The sequence below is a fragment of the Moschus berezovskii genome, chromosome 6 (assembly GCF_049115385.1).
Source record: "Moschus berezovskii isolate FMDL1 chromosome 6, NW_MosBer_1.0, whole genome shotgun sequence".
NCBI classification, from domain to species: Eukaryota; Metazoa; Chordata; class Mammalia; order Artiodactyla; family Moschidae; genus Moschus; species Moschus berezovskii.
In genome coordinates this window covers 75,665,672-75,685,161 of record NC_142465.1, presented here as the reverse complement: position 1 = coordinate 75,685,161, position 19,490 = coordinate 75,665,672, and the positions used below count along the sequence as shown (strand labels likewise).

Here is a 19,490-nt window from a genome sequence, read left to right as displayed (position 1 = left end):
ACAGACCATAGGGGTGTAAAGATACAGACACTACGGAAGCGACTTAGTACAAATGCACGTTGTGAATATACAATTTAGTTGCCCATTCTACGTTAATGGGTATTGGAGGTGTTCCCAAGTTTTTCCTATCACAGGTAACATTGCTATGGACGCCCTTGTCGTGCATATGTGCTCAGTCACGTCTGACTCTTTGTGATCTCATGGATTGTAGCCTGCTAGGCTCTTCTGCTTGTGGGATTATCCCAGCAAGAATACTGGAGTGGGTTACCATTTCCTACTCCAGGGGATGTTTGCGACCCAAGGATCGAACCTGCATCTCCTGCATTGACAGGTGGACTCTTTACAACTGAGCCACCTTTTTAATATGGACACTCACATATATACGTTACAGACATAGATGGGCTTTCCTATTGCTCATATAGGGCAAACCTGACTCTTCAATGTGCTTTTTCCCAGACTGTCATCTCCTGACCATGAGTGCTCCTGCCCCATTCCTGGCTCCCCCTTCTCTACAAGATCAGGACAGATGGACATGGAGCAGGCTCTAGTACACATGCATGTGCGTGGGTTAAGTCACTTCAGTCATGTCCAGCTCCGTGTGACCCCACGGATTGTAGCCTGCTGGGCTCTTTTGTCCATGGGAATCTCCAGACAAGAATATTGGAGTGAGTTGCCATGCCTTCCTCCAGGGGATCTTCCCAATCCAGGGACTGAATCCATGTTTCTTAAGTCTCTTGCATAGGCAGGCAGGTTCTTTACCACTAGTGCCACCTGGGAAGCCCGCTCTAGTCCACATCTCCTGCCAAAGGCCCCTCCCTCCTTTCTTTTAGGCCTCTAGCTACTGCTATCAGCTGCTGTTGGGTGCTCTTTGGGGGGGCGGGTAGTGGTTGAGTGGGACACAAGTGGCCTGCAGGAGTGCTATCAATGTTCTATTTCTTGGTCTGGATGCTGATCACGCAGGTAAGTTTGCCTTGTGAAAATTCATTAGACTCCGCAGCTATGACCTGGGCACTTTTCTGTTGTATGCCATACTTCAAAATAAATTTACTTAAAAAAATCCATAGATTAGGTTTCCTTAATACACAGCATGCCTTAGTAATGTCTGGAATTCCCATTACAGGCCATAGAAGGGGAAAAAAAATAAAAAAGCAAACCAAAAACCAATTACAACACCAGACCCTGGGAACAGACCCAGCAATGTTTTTCACTAAGGTGGTCTCTTAGGTAATTTCAGGGCTTATCTATTTATTTCTTTTCAAGCTGAGGGGATGGGTGAGGGCTGAGGGGCAGGGAGAGTTTGGTTTTGAAATGCTTCCAGTGGGTTCTGCTCTTTGTGGAATCGCTGAGGCTCATTACCTGAGGCCTGGCACACCTGCTCCCATTCTGGGTCTAAGTGCGGCTTGATATCAGGCATATATCCAGCCCACAGGGGCCCCTGAATCTCTGTGCTAATGGGAATAACTGAGGGGACCACACTGGACTCTGGGCCAGGTGCTCCAAGGCTCAGAAATCAGCCGGACGTGTTGCCGGGGCTTTGCTGTGGGGCCATCCCCCACACCCTACAGAGCAGGCTGCTCCACACTCCCCTCTCCGCTCTGGCAGGGAAATCCATGCAGCCCTTTTGGTTCAGAGGCCTAATTCCCTGACAATTCACAGCCTCCACTATCTTAGAAGGACCTGTTGTGAAGGGGTTGCAGCATTTTCCCGATGCTGGGAACGAAGTGTCAATGAAGGGACACAGGGGCCCTTGAAGAATGGGTGAGTGAGCCTTAAGGGCTAGGCTCGTCCTGTCCTCAGACCTGAAAAGCCTTCTCGGGGCCTGGCTTTCCAGGGACCCCTGTTGGGTCTGCATTCAAGGCAGCTACACCCATTTCCCTCTTCCCCTTGGATTCACAATGTCCTATGTCCTACTGTCTGTCCAGGCCTGCCTCCAGGTCTCAGCATCTCAGTGACACCTTCCCCCAACCTTTCCACACTCCTCAGAGCCTTTGCCACCCAATTTAACACTGTTTCACAAGCCACCTCAGGTACCCTTGGGCTGTACTACCCACACTTTTGTGCAAGTTCCCTGGCCGGAAGGTATCCTTTACTTTGTCCAGTGTGCCCAAGTGCCTGGGATGGAACATGTGCTCAGCAGAGCAGTTGCCTGGTGAGTGGCCGCACAAGCAGCTGTAAGCAGCCAGGGTACCTGTGCACCAGACCAGTGACTGCAGGGTTCCCACCCGAGGGGCGGGAGCGCAAAGATCCCCAGCTGCGCTCTCTGCCCACAGGAACCCCTCGTACCTTGCTGGCCTTCAAAATCTCAAACATCAGGGGCAGGCCCTGGGTGACCAGCTCCTCCGTGTACTCTTCCTCCTGAATGGTCTTGAACTCCTTCAGCAGGCATTGAATGAGAGGCCTGCGGTGCTGCTGGAAGGCGATCCGCAAAGACTCCAGCCATGTGTGCAGGGTCCACGGGACACCTGGAAAGGGGGAGGGCAGGGGTAGGGGGTAGGGCAGACAACAGCCAGAGGAGAAGGCATGTTTTTATGCGGAAGCTGGCCTTTCCTGAGGACATTACCAGATCATGAGACCAAGAGACCGCCTTTCATTGCATACAGTCAGAGCTGTTTTGTTTCTTCTTTCCCAAAGTCTTGCAGCAGTTAAAATTAAAAGTCATAATTTGAGTCCGTTAACTATGGGTATCCAGTTCTGCATGCTCTGCGTGTTATGAGGGGCTACAGTTTACAAAGTATAATCACAGTGTAGAGTATTGAAGCTGTAATGCAGACTGCAGCCTTCTGAGTTCTGACCTCTTCCTTCCCCATCCCCTCTGCCTCCATACCCAGAGCTTCGAGCTGGTGAATCCCACAGTGGACCTCACTGTCAGTTGCTCTGGCCAGGGCGGGCATTTCCATCTGAATATGAAGACACAGGAGGATACCGCTGCAGGGTGCAAGACAACATTTCCATCTGCAGGCACTTCATCAGGCCTTCCTCCCTTAATAGAAACCTCTCCAGCATCTTATGGCTTTGACTCGCTTCTCCCCCCAGCCGTGAGGCTGGGGCACTTGCTACTGCTTATAAATGCACCATTCAGAGTCTTGAGCCTCAGAATCTGGCTACACAGGCTGCCAGGGGAATGGCATAATATCCCCCATACTCAACAGCCACTCTCCGAGAGAGACAAGTTTCCAGAATAGCACTGGAGTCCTCAGCCTACCATGACCTGCCACACCCTGTGTTTACAGCCCTTGCTCTGCCTTGCTGTTTCTGGGCCAGGGCTGGTGCCATTAGCTGGGTGAAGGCTAGGCTAGCCCATTCCCCAGACGCATGGAAGAGATGGCCCTGGGCTAGCCTGCTCAAGGGAGAGACACCCAACTTTTCCTTGGGCATGGCTTTGCTCCGTAGTAGGGGGAGCCCCACTAGGGATGGGATGCCCTCATCCTAGCTGATGCTAGCAGCTGCTTCATGGATCTGAGTGCTCTCAGGCAGCGATTCCCCAACCACTGGGAACCACCTGGGATGATTGTTAAATATAAAGATTTCCAGCCTTTATCCATCCAGACCCTCGACAGCAGAGCCTCTGGGTGTAGGGCCTGGCAATCTGTATTCAGACAAGCTCCCCAGGTGATTCGGATTCCTAACTCAGGGTCCAGGGTTTGGGAATCATGGAAGGGTGGCCTGAGGATGGGTTTCTGGGGCCGGCAGAACGCTGCTGTCTATGGGGACCATGTGGGGCCTTAGCCCAGAAGTGCTCCAACCAGCAAACGAGAAATTCCCTGAGCTTCAAGGGGTGTGTGCACGTGAGTGCATGCATGTGTGTGTGTGTGTGTGTGTGTGTGTGTGTGCACGCGCATGTGGGTACGTGACCTGGAGCTGGGTGGAGCACCGTGCCCAGCCGTGGAAGGCCCCCAGACTGACCTATGCTCCTGATATCAATTGTGACATCCACGTAGCCATGCTCAGCGCTGTGATACATGGCCTCCCTCAGGGCTCTGAGTTTGGCCTTGCTGTTGCGGCTGGCGCACAGGGGGGGCGGGGCTGTCTCCGCCAGGTCAGTCCCCTCAGCCAGAATCTCCTCCAGGGACAGGATATCACTCTTCTCCTTCTCTGGCTGAGCGAGCAGTTTGCGGAACACATTCCTGTCAATCATAAACCCAGAGAGGAAGACACTCAGAGATGCAAGGGCTGTGCCAGGGTGGGGGCAGGACGGGGGACGTGGGGAACCCTCTCAACTTGGGACAAAATAAGGACGGGACAACTCTGGGGTGGTGGTTTCAGAGGTGTGACCAGGGCACTACCTGTTGTGGCTGGAGGAGATGGTGGGTAGGACTGGCTGCGTTTCCTTAAGGATGACTTGGGCTAAGTGCTTTCCCCAAATATCTAGAAGGTTCTATAACTCTGCCCTTTTAACAGTCTGCCTGCACTCCCCCCATGGTGAATTTGCTTCGATTGGGGTTATGCGTAGTAAAATCTGATGGGGTAAATCCTGAAGGAAATGTAGACGGGAAGTAACCAAAATGAGAGGTTTTATTACTCTTTAAATGGATTCCTCTCACTTCATGACAGGTGATGTGATGAACTCTGACCAACACTGGAAAAGAGTAACGTCTGTGAGATGAAAGCTGGTTGGGGAAGGACCCGTGGACGTGCAGTATGTGGAGGTGGCCAGGCCTGGACTGCCTCTGGGCCCCACATCCAGAGATGCAGTGAGTCTGGGGTAGGCCTGGGAATCTGCATTTTTAACAAGCACCACTTGGGACCTCATGGCCCATCCTAGCCTACCTGTGTCCATGGGCTGCGGCCTGGCTGAAAGAGTTCATATCACCCTGGGGGGTGGTAGAAATTCCATTCCTGTACATGGTTCCTATCAGAGGGTCAGCGCCTCGCTCCAACAGCAAACTAACCAGTTCAAAATTTCCTGCAAGCCCAGAGAAGGGGGTTTGATAAGAGAATCAAGCAAACACACAGTCACAGACATATCAAGGGACAGGGTGCTGGAGCCCCTTGGCTGGGATGAGCATCAGAGACTCTTACCTACAGCGGCTGCGAGCTGGAGGGGCGTTTCTGAGTAGTTCTCCTCGCCGTGCTCCACAGAGCCCTCCACCTTGGCCCCGGCATCCAGGAGGAGCTGTGGAGGAAGAGTGGCCATTGAGATGTTTAAAGGACATGCCAGGAAAAGCTGGTGGAAATCAGTGTGGTGCCAATGTTCCTGCTCTCCTCTGGGTTCATGACCACGTACACGGGGGGAGGGCAACTGCACCTCAGAGGGTGAACTGAGAGCCTCTCACATCTCCTCAGGCCACTCAAATCGCTCAAATTGTGGTCCACGGACAGTAGCATCAGCATCCCCTGGGAGTTTGTTTGAAATGCTGTTTCTCAGGCTCCACCCCAGAACAAATAATTAGAATCTGCCTTTCAACAAGCTCTCCAGGTGATTTCTACATACATTAATGTTTCTAGAAGCACTGAGCTAGAAGTTCATGGCACCACACTGCTGGAGAACTTCCTCTGGAGATCAGTGACACAAAACCTCAGAGTATTAGAGGGGTCTCTTAGAACCATAGAATCTTAAGAGTTCTGAAGGACTTTGGGGATCACTGGGCCAACCAGGACAAGAATCCCTTCAGGAACATCCTAGAAACACAGCTCAGCAAATGCTGAGCTTCCCGGCCAGCAAGATCAGTGAGTAAAGTGGCAGAATGAGCTTCCAGGAGGGCTGCTGCGTATGACTCCAATCTGTGCATTCTTTAAGATATCTGGGCTTACTAAACATGGCGATTCTGTCCATGCCGGATCTCACAGTGCATGTGCTGTCAGCACTGCTGATGTAAAGTGAGGGGGTGATGCCTGTTTTACCCGCGCAGGACCACCTGAGGGCACAGTCAGGAGGGGCTGCCTCCTTGCCATCCCATCACATGCACACCTGCAGCAGAGAGCTGACCTGACTTCTGTTTGGCTTTGCGTGGCTGCCCGCTGCTCCTATTCCTGATTTAAAGGCTGGGGATGCCACTGCATGTTAAAGGATGTTATTTGTTTCCACAAGGCCACCCTCCAACCCCTTCTTTCTTAGATTCCTCTACTAGGAGTGGGCTGGTCATGATGTTCTACAGGCAGAAGTCAGCTCTTGGTGTGACATGTCACACGCTCAGCCTCCTGAAACATGCCTTTGATGTGTGTTAAGGATTCCCATGACCTAGGAAACAATAAAGGATTCCTATGGAACTCCAACACTGCCGAGGGGGTCCCTGACATACTATTTTCTGCTCTGTGTAATTCTAAGAGGCTTGGCCCACATAAAAGGAGGGGGAGTTCCTGATGTACCTGAAACTCAGCATTCACTATGGGGCCAGATGTGGTCAGGGAACTGGGGGGTGCCGATCTCTTTTTCCCAATGAAGTAAAGTTTTAAGATCTAGAATGAACCAAGTTTAAGATCTAGAATATACTGGATGGCTATCCATTGAACACCAACTCTACAACAACCAAAACTGGTGAGGGCAAAGGATCTTGGATGAGGACATCTCTCCATATTTGGGTATCAGTTTCAGAAGACACACATGAAGACCCTACCCTAGACCTCTTATGTGGGATTCTCCATAAGTGGGATCCAAGCAAGTGTTATTTGGAACCACTCCCTTGGCAGCTCAGCTGCTTCTTTCCACCGGTTGGAAACCCCCTAGACTCTATGCAAACACTGGGGTCACACCTAAGGGAAGTTTCTAAGGTCTCACACCAGCCACATCTTAGGTTCACATTATGACAAGTAAAAATGAACAAATCCAGAAAATCATCTCAGGCCCCACCCTTGGGCAACTGGGAACAACTTGGTAGATTTGTCCCTCTGTGTGTAAGGCTGCATGTAGGTATGTGATAAGTTCATATTGGTTAAAGCCAGGCCATATAGATCATTCCATATAGTACTTTGATTCATATGATATGAATGTGCTGTATTTCATTGCAGTTAACCAATATGAATCTCTGGGGGAATAGGCATGCCAGGAGAGGTACAGATTTGTGTAATGAAAGAGGTACAATTAAAGGTCAGATGTGGATAGGGAAATACGTTAATACCTGAACTACAGGAATATGTCCATGCAACACAGCAAAAGTCAGAGCCGTCCAATGGCGGGTCTCGGGGTGGACGGATGGATATTTATGAGGAGTACTGACAACCTATAAACAAATTGAAATTATTTTCAAAATGTGACCTTCACAATACTTAGACTAGCAAATCTGACCTATCTGTGGCTGGGCACACGGGCTAGAGATGTATAGAAGGATGTCCGGGAAGGCGCCTTGGGCAATGCTGGAGACGTACAGGGTAGTGACTTTATATCCTCTGTCCACAACAAAAACTCCTTTGCTGTTCATCAGAAGAGAGTTAAATGGGTGACTGCTGACTGCGTCTAAGGAGTCTTGAAGAAATTATAATGGTGGCTACAATGAACCAGCTCCCCTGCCTGTCTCCTCTTCCTGCTTAAGGGAGAGCGGGGCTTCTGAGAGCTACAGGATGTCAGGTGAGGCCGCCACCATCACATCCACATCTTTAGGGAAAATTCTCGGCAGTGGCAAACCCCACACAAGGGGAGGTCTGCTTCGAGCTTCCAAGTCAAGCAAGACCACCTCCCATCTGATGGAGGAAGATCACCACCTGGTCAAGCTCCTCCCACACTGTCCTCATTTCATGCTTCTGCTGGCTTCCTGGTTGACAAGGCACTCATGCTACTGGAAACCTAGGCACAAACCTTCCATGGGCATGAATGAGAAATCTGATATTGGTCTTCCCACATGGGGACCTCAAAACACCCCAGACCAAGAGACAGGCTGCAGGACAGTGGATAGGACAGGTTAGGGTCCTGCAGGATTGTCTGTCACCTACCCATGGCTTTTCTTCTAAACATTCCTGGGGCCATACAACTGTGATGTCTGCTGCTTTCAGAAGAGTTGAGTTCACTAATCACTGGCTAGGCAAGGACCTTGAGCTGGGAGCTATGGGATGGGCTAGAGGATCAGAGACCCAAAACTGAGGAGCTCTTGCAGGGATGTGCATGGTGCTTGGGGATTCATAGCAGGGAACAAAAATCCCCAATACTTGAAAACCTATAAGATCCCAAATGGTTTTGGATCCAAAACCATGTCTACTGCCTGTTTTCCTCAGATGAATATAAAGCACTTTTTCTTTTTTTAAGCACAGTACTAACACTACAAGAGCATCTAATTTTGAACTAAGAAAAAGTTTTCTGGAGTGGCTGAGTTAGGACTTCAGCAAGTCCATCAATTTTCCCAACCTCTGAACTGCTAGAAGAGAGCCGGTTGTTTTACGTTTCTTTTTTGTGAGAGTGGGTCTTAAGACAGCATAGAATACAGTCAAGAAGTATAATTTCACCTATCATAAGCCTTGAGGGGGGAACCAATATTAAGTGAACTCCAAACGGATGCTCCTCTATATTTATTTCTTCCAACAACTCTCTGAGGTGGGTATGATTATTCTCCTGTTTCACAAAGGGGAACACTGTGGCTCAGGAAGGTGAAACTACTCACCCAAGCAGAAAAGCAAGTTACTAAGATGCAGCAGTTTCAGAATTTGAACCCACGTATCAAATTCTGAAGCCTGTCGGGGCACGCTTTCCACTATGTCACAGGGCCTAGAGGAAACTCTGCAATTAGCTTTAAGACCCGTGGGTTCAGCGGGCCCATCAAGTGGGCCAATCAGGATTCGGTGAGGCAGGGTGGAAGATCTGGGGTTCACAGGGGACGTGGACCAGCTTTGTATTTGGCAGTGGGAAGGGCTGGTGGTTCAGGAGAGCTCTCTCTGCCGGATCCCAGGAGGAACAGATCAGTGGGAAGGATCAGAGACTCGGTATTGCTGAGCCAAGGGAAAAGTTAGAGCTCTGTGTAGCCGCATGGGTTGTTTTAAAATGAAAAATGCTTGCAGGCAGCTCCTTGGAGTCCAGTTGGGCTGGGGCCTCAGGATGGAGGAATCTGATCTATTTGCTGGACTGAGCACCCTCAGTGGTGGCTCTTGAGAGACAAAGCCCCCCTCTCTTTGCTCGCCTTCCCCGGGGACTGCCAGGCCCAGGGGCCCTGCAGCCCTCTGCACCCTCACCTCCACATTCAGGTCAGCTCCGGCATCCAGCAGCATCTGAACCATCGCCTCGTCCCCACGGACACAGGCGTACATCAGGGGGGTCATGCCCTGCGGTGAGTTAAAAACCAGAGAACGGAGAAGGTTTACAAAGTGGCTGTGTCACTCGACAATAACAGACGGAAAATCTAACTCATGTGAAAGAGACTATGCTTGTTCTCCAAATCCAGCATTCTAAAGTAAATGTACAGCCCCACAATCCTCCATATTCTGAAAACCAACATGGAAGCAAGAAGAGAAACATACATTGTCTTTTTTTTTTTCATTTATCTGGGCTTAAGTTGGAGGATTTTGTTTGTGTGTCTTAGGGTGCAACAGATCTAAGAGTGTTTGCTAAAACAAGTGGCTGGTTTAACTGAAACCTCTTAGGAACTTTCTGGATTCTGCAATATCAGCCCTAAGCTATCTGATTGGTAAATACTGTTTCCATGGCATTTTCTCTCTCAGGATTTAACAAGCATCGTCTTTGCTCTATACGGCCTGCTGGTCAGTGTCAAACGAAATTGGTACCTCTGAATATGACCCCAGCACTCTATCTGCTTTGATGTTATCATTTACAAGCAAAAGGCAAGTGAATGAGGAATGGTTTTCAGGAATTCCATATTTGCCCATGATTCCTGCTTATTACAAAGTACCATAATCAACAGAAGGAAGGGGTGGATTTTTCAATAAACAGTGCTGTGAAGAAAGCTATGTGGGAAAATGTTCAAGTTAGAGCCTTACCTCATACCATACACCAAATCATTTTCAGTTTGATTAGAGATGTAGAGAAAAAAAAATTAAAACCTTAAAAGATATCTAACTGAATCTGTTTTTAAAAAGTATAAAAGTAATGGAAGAAATCACAAAAGAAAGTCATGACAGCATTGAGGACATAAGATTGAAAACATAAATAAAATTAAGAGGTAAACAATAAATTGAGACATATGTGTCACATTACAACGAAGGGTTATATGCCTAATATGTAAAGAGCTCTTTGAAATAAAGAAGAAAAGCAATTAAGCTCTAATGAAAAACAAGCAAAAGAAAGTAAAAGATTAATAGGGTACACATAAATAGTTGGAGAGTGTGTACAAGGAAACAGTCTCTGAGGATGTAATTTAAGATTGAAGACCTCAAGATAAATTGATGCATTTGAGCAACTATTTCCACTTTAAAAAGTTTCTCTAATGAAATAATCAGATTTGAGCAAAGACTTGAGTAGTGAGTATATCTCTCTCAGTACTATTGATATAAGTAATTAGAAACAATCCAACAACTGAACTACATTTAACTGAACAAATAATATGACCACTTTGTTAGTGGCTCAGTTGTGTCTGACTCTTTGCGACCCCATGGGCTGTAGTCCCCCAGGCTTCTCTGTCCATGGAATTATCTGGGCAAGAAAACTGGAGCGCATAGGCATTTTCTTCTCCAGGGGATCTTCCCAACCCAGGGATAGAACCCAGCTGGCCCACACTGCAGGCAGATTCTTTACCATCTGAGCCAATGTATCCATTTGAAGTGATTTTAAAGAGAATATTTAATGATATTCAGTTCAGTTCAGTTCAGTCGCTCAGTCATGTCCGACTCTCTGCGACCCCATGAATCACAGCACACCAGGCCTCCCTGTCCATCACCAACTCCCGGAGTTCACTCAAACTCATGTCCATCGAGTCGGTGATGCCATCCAGCCATCTCATTCTCTGTCGTCCCCTTCTCCTCCCGCCCCCAACCTTTCCCAGCATCAGAGACTTTTCCAGTGAGTCAATTCATTGCATGAGGTGGCCAAAGTATTGGAGTTTCAGCTTTAGCATCAGTCCTTCCAATGAACACCCAGGATTGATCTCCTTTAGAATGGACTGGTTGGATCTCCTTGCAGTACAAGGGACTCCTAAGAGTCTTCTCCAGCACCACAGTTCAAAAGCATCAATTCTTTGGTGATCAGCTTTCTTCACAGTCCAACTCTCACATCCAGACATGACCACGGGAAAAACCATAGCCCTGACCAGATGGACCTTGGTTGGCAAAGTAATGTCTCTGCTTTTTAAAATACTATCAAGGTTGGTCATAACTTTCCTTCCAAGGAGTAAGTGTCTTTTAATTTCATGGCTGCAATCAGCATCTGCGGTGATTCTGGAGCCCAAAAAAATAAAGTCTAACACTGTTTCCACTGTTTTTCCATCTATTTCCCATGAAGTGATGGGACCAGATGCCATGATCTTTGTTTTCTGAATGTTGACCTTCAAGCCAACCTTTTCACTCTCCTCTTTCACTTTCATCAAGAGGCTTTTGAGTTCCTCTTCACTTTCTGCCACAAGGGTGGTGTCATCTGCATATCTGAGGTTATTGATATTTCTCCCAGCAATCTTGATTCCAGCTTGTGCTTCTTCCAGCCCAGCGTTCCTCATGATGTACTCATTGCATATAAGTTAAATAAGCAAGGTGACAATATACAGCCTTGACGCACTCCTTTTCCTATTTGGAACCAGTCTGTTGTTCCATGTACAGTTCTGACTGTTGCTTCCTGACCTGCATACAGGTTTCTCAAGAGGCAGGTCAGGTGGTCTGGTATTCCCATCTCTTTCAGTATTTTCCACAGTTTATTGTGATCCACACAGTCAAAGGCTTTGGCATAGTCAATAAAGCAGAAATAGATGGTTTTCTGGAACTCTCTTGCTTTCTCCATGATCCAGCGGATGTTGGCAATTTGATCTCTGGTGCCTCTGCCTTTTCTAAAACCTGCTTGAACATCTGGGAGTTCTCGGTTCACATATTGCTGAAGCCTGGCTTGGAGAATTTTGAGCATGACTTTACTAGCGTGTGAGATGAGTGCAATTGTGCAGTAGTTTGAGCATTCTTTGGCATTGCCTTTCTTTGGGATTGGAATGAAGACTGACCTTTTCCAGTCCTGTGGCCACTGCTGAGTTTTCCAAATTTGCTGGCATATTGAGTACAGCACTTTCACAGCATCATCTTTCAAGATTTGAAGTAGCTCAACTGGAATTCCATCACCTCCACTAGCTTTGTTTGTAGTGATGCTTTCTAAGGCCCACTTGACTTCACATTCCAAGATGTCTGGCTCTAGGTCAGTGATCACGTTATCGTGACTATCTTGGTCGTGAAGATCTTTTTTGTACAGTTCTTCTGTGTATTCTTGCCACCTCTTCTTAATATCTTCTGCTTCTGTTAGGTCCATACCATTTCTGTCCTTTATCGAGCCCATCTTTGCATGAAATGTTCCCTTGGAATCTCTAATTTTCTTGAAGAGGTCTCTTGTTTTTCCTATTCTGTTGTTTTCCTCTATTTCTTTGCATTGATCACTGAGGAAGGCTTTCTTATCTCTCCTTGTTATTCTTTGGAACTCTGTATTCAGATGCTTATATCTTTCCTTTTCTCCTTTGCTTTTCACTTCTCTTCTTTTCACAGCTATTTGTAAGGCCTCCTCAGACAGCCATTTTGCTTTTTTGCATTTCTTTTCCATGGGGATGATCTTGGTCCCTGTCTTCTGTACAATGTCACGAACCTCCATCCAGAGTTCATCAGGCACTCTGTCTATCAGATCTAGTCCCTTAAATCTATTAGGAAGTATCTTTAATATAAAATACCGAAAAAAGAAAAATATAATAAATCCCTGTTTTTTTTTTAAAATAATGTGTGTGTGTGTATTAGGGCTCCTAATTGTTGGTGTTGCTCAAGAAAATTACTAGCTCATATCCCTTCTCTGGAACTTGCTGCGTGAGCTGCTCATGTGAGAAACAGCTCCATCTGTCTTGTGATTTTCCATCTGGGGCTAACATTGAAAGTTGCTGTTTGTTTTCTCCACGTGTGACATCTTCACCCACATGGGGACATCTCCCCAATAGACACACAAGCTCTCTGGACCTCACTTTTAGGGGTTTGGGAGATGGTTGACTAATTCTGAGGCATCTCCTAGGGTCCTTCAGAATGACTTTTGTGTATCTTAAACATATCCTGAAAGTTTGGTGAAAATCTGCTTGGATTAGTTCCATGATGCACTAAAAGGCTGGCAGAGAACTAATTTTAACCATGCCGGAAAAAGGACTTGAAGGACACATGCTAAATATAAATGATAGTTATTTGGATGATGGCATTATTTCCTTTCTGGAATAAGTCTATTTTTCTCTATTTTCCATTTCAGCTGCAATGATCACGTGAAACTTCTATAAAGATGAACAAGGATAATTTTATAAGATATTTAAAAACTTAAAAAATAAAAACTAAGGGGAAAAAACCAATAACAACAACAAAAAAAAATCACCCTTCATCACCAGTAGAGGGAGCCTCTATTCAGTGCCTGCTGTTTCCCTCTTGCCCTAGAGAGGGGCATATGGTGGAGGCAGGGGTGGCTACTCAGACATCAGGAGGGCCCGTACCTGTTCGCTCATGGTGTTGATCCCGTCAGGCCCCAGGAGAGACACTGCCTGCTTCACCAGGTCCGTCCGCCCACAGTTCAGCATCCGGAAACCCAGGTCCTGCTTAAACTTGGCTTCGATGGCCACTGCGTCCAGCTTCCGAGAAGCACAAAAGCAGTCATCAGCCCTAAGGAAGGAAGAGAGGGTCAGTTGGGTGCAGTGGCTTCACCAGGGCCTGGTCCTTTGAGAGCAGAGTTAGAAAGCACCAAGGAGACTTTTCATTTGCTGTTCATGTCAATTGCTCGTTTCTAGGCTCCAGTTCCTGGATAAGGGCATGGCAACTCACTCCTGTATTCTTGCCTGGAGAAACCCATGGACAGAAGAGCCTGGTGGGCTACCGTCGATGGGGTTGCAAAAAGTCAGACACAATGAAGCGACTTAGCACACACACACAGGCTCCAGTTAGAATACGGATATCTCTTGATCCTTCCTCCTTTGTAACTGATGCTTAGCCTTGTCTGTCCTCCACTCCCACAGCATACTGAGCTAAGAATGCTGCTGCTGCTAAGTCACTTCAGTCGTGTCCAACCCTGTGCAACCCCATAGATGGCAGCCCACCAGGCTCCGCCGTCCCTGGGATTCTCCAGGCAAGAACACTGGAGTGGATTGTCATTTCCTTCTCCAGAGCTAAGAATAATCATGGCTAATATTTACTGATTGTGTACTCTGGGCTAGGCTCTCTGGTATAGTCTTTACATGAGTTAATTCATTTAACTCATTTAACCCACATAACCCCAAAAGGTAAGCACTATCATGACTCGTACCTTTAACCATGGGAAACAGATACGGGACTCACCCAAGGCTACATAGCCGACAAGCAGTGGAACTGGGATGCGAACCCAGGGCAGTCTGTAGAGAGCTGGCCTGGGTACCTACTGTGTCACCCTGTCCCCTCATCACAGCTCATACTATTTGCCTCTTTCCTTGTCTAAATTCTCCTCCAGGCTGGGGACTTTTGAGAGCAGAGACCCTGTCAAACAAGTCTCTGCATCCAGTCCAGACAGCACGCAGTATGTGGAGGTGTTAAAAATGTTAGCTGAAGGGACACAGAAGGCCTGGAGTCTCTACTTCCAAAGTGGAAGCATGGCAAAGATCCGGCAAGAAGAAATAAGAGTTCTAGTGGCAACATGCATCAGAAAGTAATCGAGTCAGTGAGGCACAGGGAGCCGGGTTAGGGAAGTGCAGGGAGGAGAATCAGGGATTCAAAAAGGGGTACAAATTCTACTTGTAAAGGATGTCACCTTCTTCTCATGGTGAATTATCAAATCAAATGACCAAGCATTTACTGAGTGCCTGTCTGCAAGAGGTGCAGAAGGTCCGGAAGGGCAGAGGGCACAGGCCCGGGTCACGGGGGTGCCTCGTGGCAACTGCAGTGACAGGTGATCAGAGATGTGCACCCAACAGAACCGAGGGGATCCAGCAAGGCTTCCTGGGGGAGGTGCACACTGAGCTGTGTCTTAAATTAGGACAGAGTACAGGAGAAGCTGGAGCAGGGCTAGTCTGAGTAAAGGTGTGGACATGAAATGTGGGCTACAGGAGCTAACTGGAGGCTTTAGTGTTTCTGAGGCATAAACTTTCAGGCAGAGGGTCAGGAGCTGAGGGAGGGGCACTTTAATCCTAAGACTGTCCTTAAGAGCCACTGAAGGTTTCTAAGCAGGCACGGGAGTGATATGGTTGGAGGGCCAACTCTGGGAGAGAGTGGAAGGTGAATTTGACGGGAGCTGGCCCTAGAGATGTGGATAGTGTGTTAGTGCTAAAAGAACCAGCTGGATGGAAAGAAGTCACTGCTCAAGCAGGAAGTGACAAAGCCTGAGTTCAGGCTGGGAGGAGCAGAGGACAAGGGTTTTGTCTTCTCTGTGAGCAGGCACCCATTTCTCAGATGATGGCCCTTGTTCCGAGGCTGGTGAATTCCACGCCCTGCATCAGCGGGAGCCAGCACTGGCACGGACCCCTTCGTATTCCTGCTCCTTGCAGATTCTGGGGGCGGATACTCAGGAAAGGAGCCAGGGGTTCAGAATTCCTGGTTCTAGTCCTGCCTCTAACTAACCTACTTTGTGGCAAGAGGAATGGTTAAGTTTACCAGAGAACATTCATTTCTATTCTTGGGGGAAATGAGAGGAAGTATTGTTCTGAGAGTTTATGGCACTAAAGCTCCTCAGTAGGGCTAGGACCTGGGGGAAAGAACCTGGGGGATGAAGAGCAGAGGGAGTCTTAAGAATCGAGTGAGATGGGTGTGCCCTTGACCTTTCACCAGGTTCCTGATCTATCACTCATTTCAGCTGGCAAAGGAACCTTGGAGGAAGGCTGTCCTGAAATAGGAACTCAGTCATAAAATCCCATGGATGGAGGAGCCTGGTAGGCTGCAGTCCATGGGGTCGCTAAGGGTCGGACACGGCTGAGCGACTTCACTTTCACTTTTCACTTTCACACATTGGAGAAGGAAATGGCAACCCACTCCAGTGTTCTTGCCTGGAGAATCCCAGGGACGGGGGAGCCTGGTGGGCTTCCGTCTATGGGGTCACACAGAGTCGGACACGACTGAAGTGACTTAGCAGCAGCAGCATAGGTGATGGTAGGGCTCTTGGAGGATACTAGGAGTTTGCTTCTGGCCACCAGAGGGAGCTGATGCAGTGAAGATGGAATCCAGAGAAAGGAAGCTAGGTATTGACTGGGGTCTAATCTGCACACAGGCCTCAGGGACTGGGCGTCATGCCAGGCCTCCAAGGGCCTATTTGTACAAGAGCCCTGGGAAGGACTAAGAAAGGTATTGGACTTGGACCCAGACTCTGGACTCCAAGATTAAGACTTTTTCATGGCAGGTGGGGGAGCCAAGACCACCCTGGTTGGAAGACGTTCCAGAGAAGCCCGAGAGCTCCCCAGGTGTGGGTGGGGGAGGGCTGAAGATGCCAGTCTGGCTTTAGGCCATGGCATCAGCACCCACGATGAGAAATTCTAGGGCGCAGAATGGGGCTGTGTGCTAGGGTGTCTTGGTCCAGTTCATGGGAATTTGGACCTGGGATTCTTACAGCTAACATGACCAGATTCAGCAAATAAAAATACTCTTGCAAATACTGAGCAAAGTGAACTTGAAAAAGAAATCTGGGCAAGGGTAGAGCCATGTGCCGTGACTTGAAAAGAACAGGAAATGAGATCATGGACCCCACCGAAATGTAGACAGAGGGAGGGGTGATGCTTGGTGTGGCAGTGGGCTTTATCTAAGGGACACATGTTCCCCACACATTGATTAAGGCAGACGCTTTGGGCAAAATGAACAGGACAGAGAGAAGAGGGCTAGTTCCTGGGACACACATCACAGAAGCTTCCAGAAAGGGAGAGGTGGGGCCTGCAGGTGCTATACTGAGGTGTCTGGAGCCCAAGGGGGATGTATGTGCATATCTCAGGGAAGGGGCATCTGATCTGACTAATGGTAAGGAAAACCTTTCCTGTAACAGACCACTGTCTAACTCTGGAAGAGGTTGCTTTGTGAAATCTTGGGGAGCAAAGATGCTGTGAATTGTCACCATCACTGAATTTGCAATTTCCTCTCCTGTCTGTATCTAGGCCCTTCTGCTCTCCTCAAAGCCTGATTGACTCGCTTAAATAAGCGTCTTTTTTTTTTTTTTGGAATCAAGCTAAATTCCATGTGACTGGATGAAGGTTACTGAGGTGCGTCCTGTGAGTGGGCACCAGGAGGGGAGCTTATGGAAAGACACAGACACCATGCCATGTTCATGGAGCTCCCAGACTGGTAAAGCAATAATTCCAGGAATATTAGAAGTGTTTACCAGCTACAGAGGTCCTTGATTTTAATTAGAAAGAGAGAAATGGCAAGAAAATTACTGTTGCTAAGATGATGATGATGATAATTGTTATTACAGGGAGCCAACATTTATTGAATACATACTATTGAAATCTAAGCTCTTTCCATGTAGTAACTCACATAACCAGCATGACAATGTAGGTACTTTTGGGGGCGCTGTTCCAGAGATGAGGAAACTGCCCAAGTCATAGAGCTGGTAAGTGACAAGTCGGGATTTGACCAGGCTGATCTGAGCCCTCAGCCCGACGCTGGCACTTCTCTGTCTGCTGGCATGCTCACACATACAACTGCCTACTGGACCAAATAGCTTCAGTGGCTTTCAGACCCTCAAACTGAGCATGTCCCAAATGGAACTTTGTATGAACATTTGTCCACACCCACTCTCCATCCTCATCCTCCTGTTATCCCACCTCCATAAAAGGCACCATTGCCCACCCAGGCGCTCTGGCTAGAACCTCCTCTCATTCTCATATCCATTCCATCAGCTGTTAATGCTGCCACTCAAATCTCAAACCCCAGATCCGCTCACTTCTTTCCACCTCCATCGCTCATACCCTGGTTCTAAACACCAGCATCTCTTGCTTAGAGGTTGTAACTTCAGTTCCATGAAAGTGCTTGTAAGACAGAGTCTTTTCAGGTCTGGGCATATTTTAAAATCTCAGGTCTGTGATATTCTAGACAGTTGCTGACAAACAAGGACTGTTGAGCAACAAGCATAGACTTAAGAATTTATCTTTCAGGCTCAGAATATGACAGAGCTTTGGCTTGGGTCATTAGCATGGAGGATTGGAAAGGGACAGTTATTTAGGTTTTTATATATTGGAAAGTTGTCTTTTGAAATATTTTAGTAAAAGTTTTCCATGTGATTTAGTTTGTCACACACACACAAAAGCACTTTCATCCTTCTCTTTATCTGAACCAAGTTGAGAGTGAGCTTAAAACATCTATGGGGCAATTCCTTGGAGGGCCAGTGGTTAGGATTCTGGCACTTTCATTATCAAGGGCATGGGTTCAATCCCTGACTAGGGAACTAAGATCCCACAAGCTGCAGGGTAGGGCCAAAAAATTAATTAAAAAATGTCTAAAGGATCACGTTCGGCCTCTGCTTAACATCTTTCAATGCCTTCCCATGTACTGAAAATAGACTCCAGCTCCCCATGCATGGCCTGCCAGGCTACGGGGTACTTGACCTGCTCTCCAACACTTTCCTTCTGCCTTCACTCTCACTAGCAACTTGTCTCTCTCTTCTGTCCCTTCAACTGGCCAAGGTCCTTCCCACCTCAAGGACATTACTTGTGTAGTTCCCTCTCGCTAGAATGCCCTTCCCCTGGCTCTTTGCAGGCCTGGATCCTTCTTGCTCCTCAAGTGTGAGCCTGGATGTCCTGTCCAAAGGATGTCTTCACTGACCATCTAAAGGAAGGTAAATTTCTCTCCTATCTTTATACACCTCAGCTCCAGACCAGTTTCATCTGTCTCCTTGTTAGCACCTTTCACAGCCTCTGACTATTTTATTGATTTACTTTTTCATTTTTAAAAAAGCTTTTTTTGGGGGGCACACTTTTTAAATTAATTTTTTTGGCTACCTCGTGCGGCACGTGGGATCTTCTGACCAGAGATCAAACCCATGCCCCCTACATTAGAAGGTGGAGTCTTAACCACTGGACCACCAGAAGAGTCCCTGGCACACTTTTTATTTTATAATGGAGAATAGATGCTAAGGACTTTCCTGGTGGCTTAGGGGTAAAAACATCTAGGGATGTTCATCTAAGGATGGACACAGGTTCCATCCTCGGCTCAGAAAGATGCCCTGGAGAAGGAAATGGCAACCCACTCCAGTATTCTTGCCTGGGAAATTCAATGGACAGAGGAGCCTGGTGGGCTACAGTCCATGGGGGTCGCAAAAGAGTTGAACATGACTCAGTGACTAAACAACAACAATAGCTGATTAACAAAGTTGTGATAGTTTCAGGTGGACAGCAAAGGGACCCAGTCATACATATACATATATCTGTTCTTTCCCAAGGGCTTCCCTGGTGGTTCAGTTGGTAAAGACTCCCCCTGCAATGCAGGAGACTCAGGCTGGGGAAGATCCCCTGAAGAAGGAAATGGCAGCCCACTCCAGTATT

The 19,490-nt window shown here is 47.7% G+C and overlaps 1 protein-coding gene across 2 annotated transcripts in view; it reads right to left on the bottom strand.

The window, feature by feature from the left end:
• Positions 1-19,490, bottom strand: part of ABTB3 (ankyrin repeat and BTB domain containing 3) — a 339,420-nt gene that overhangs the window by 45,642 nt on the left and 274,288 nt on the right. Inside the window, exons 5-11 of one of the 2 annotated variants that reach the window (XM_055394094.2) lie at positions 13,506-13,671; positions 9,091-9,180; positions 7,056-7,157; positions 5,020-5,113; positions 4,768-4,903; positions 3,904-4,124; positions 2,284-2,462 (exon numbers count right to left, since the gene is read on the bottom strand). In XM_055394094.2, coding sequence (XP_055250069.1) covers positions 2,284-2,462; positions 3,904-4,124; positions 4,768-4,903; positions 5,020-5,113; positions 7,056-7,157; positions 9,091-9,180; positions 13,506-13,671 — 988 coding nt within the window. The remainder of the gene's footprint in view (positions 1-2,283; positions 2,463-3,903; positions 4,125-4,767; positions 4,904-5,019; positions 5,114-7,055; positions 7,158-9,090; positions 9,181-13,505; positions 13,672-19,490) is intronic. The other variant, XM_055394096.2, reaches the window with a different exon arrangement.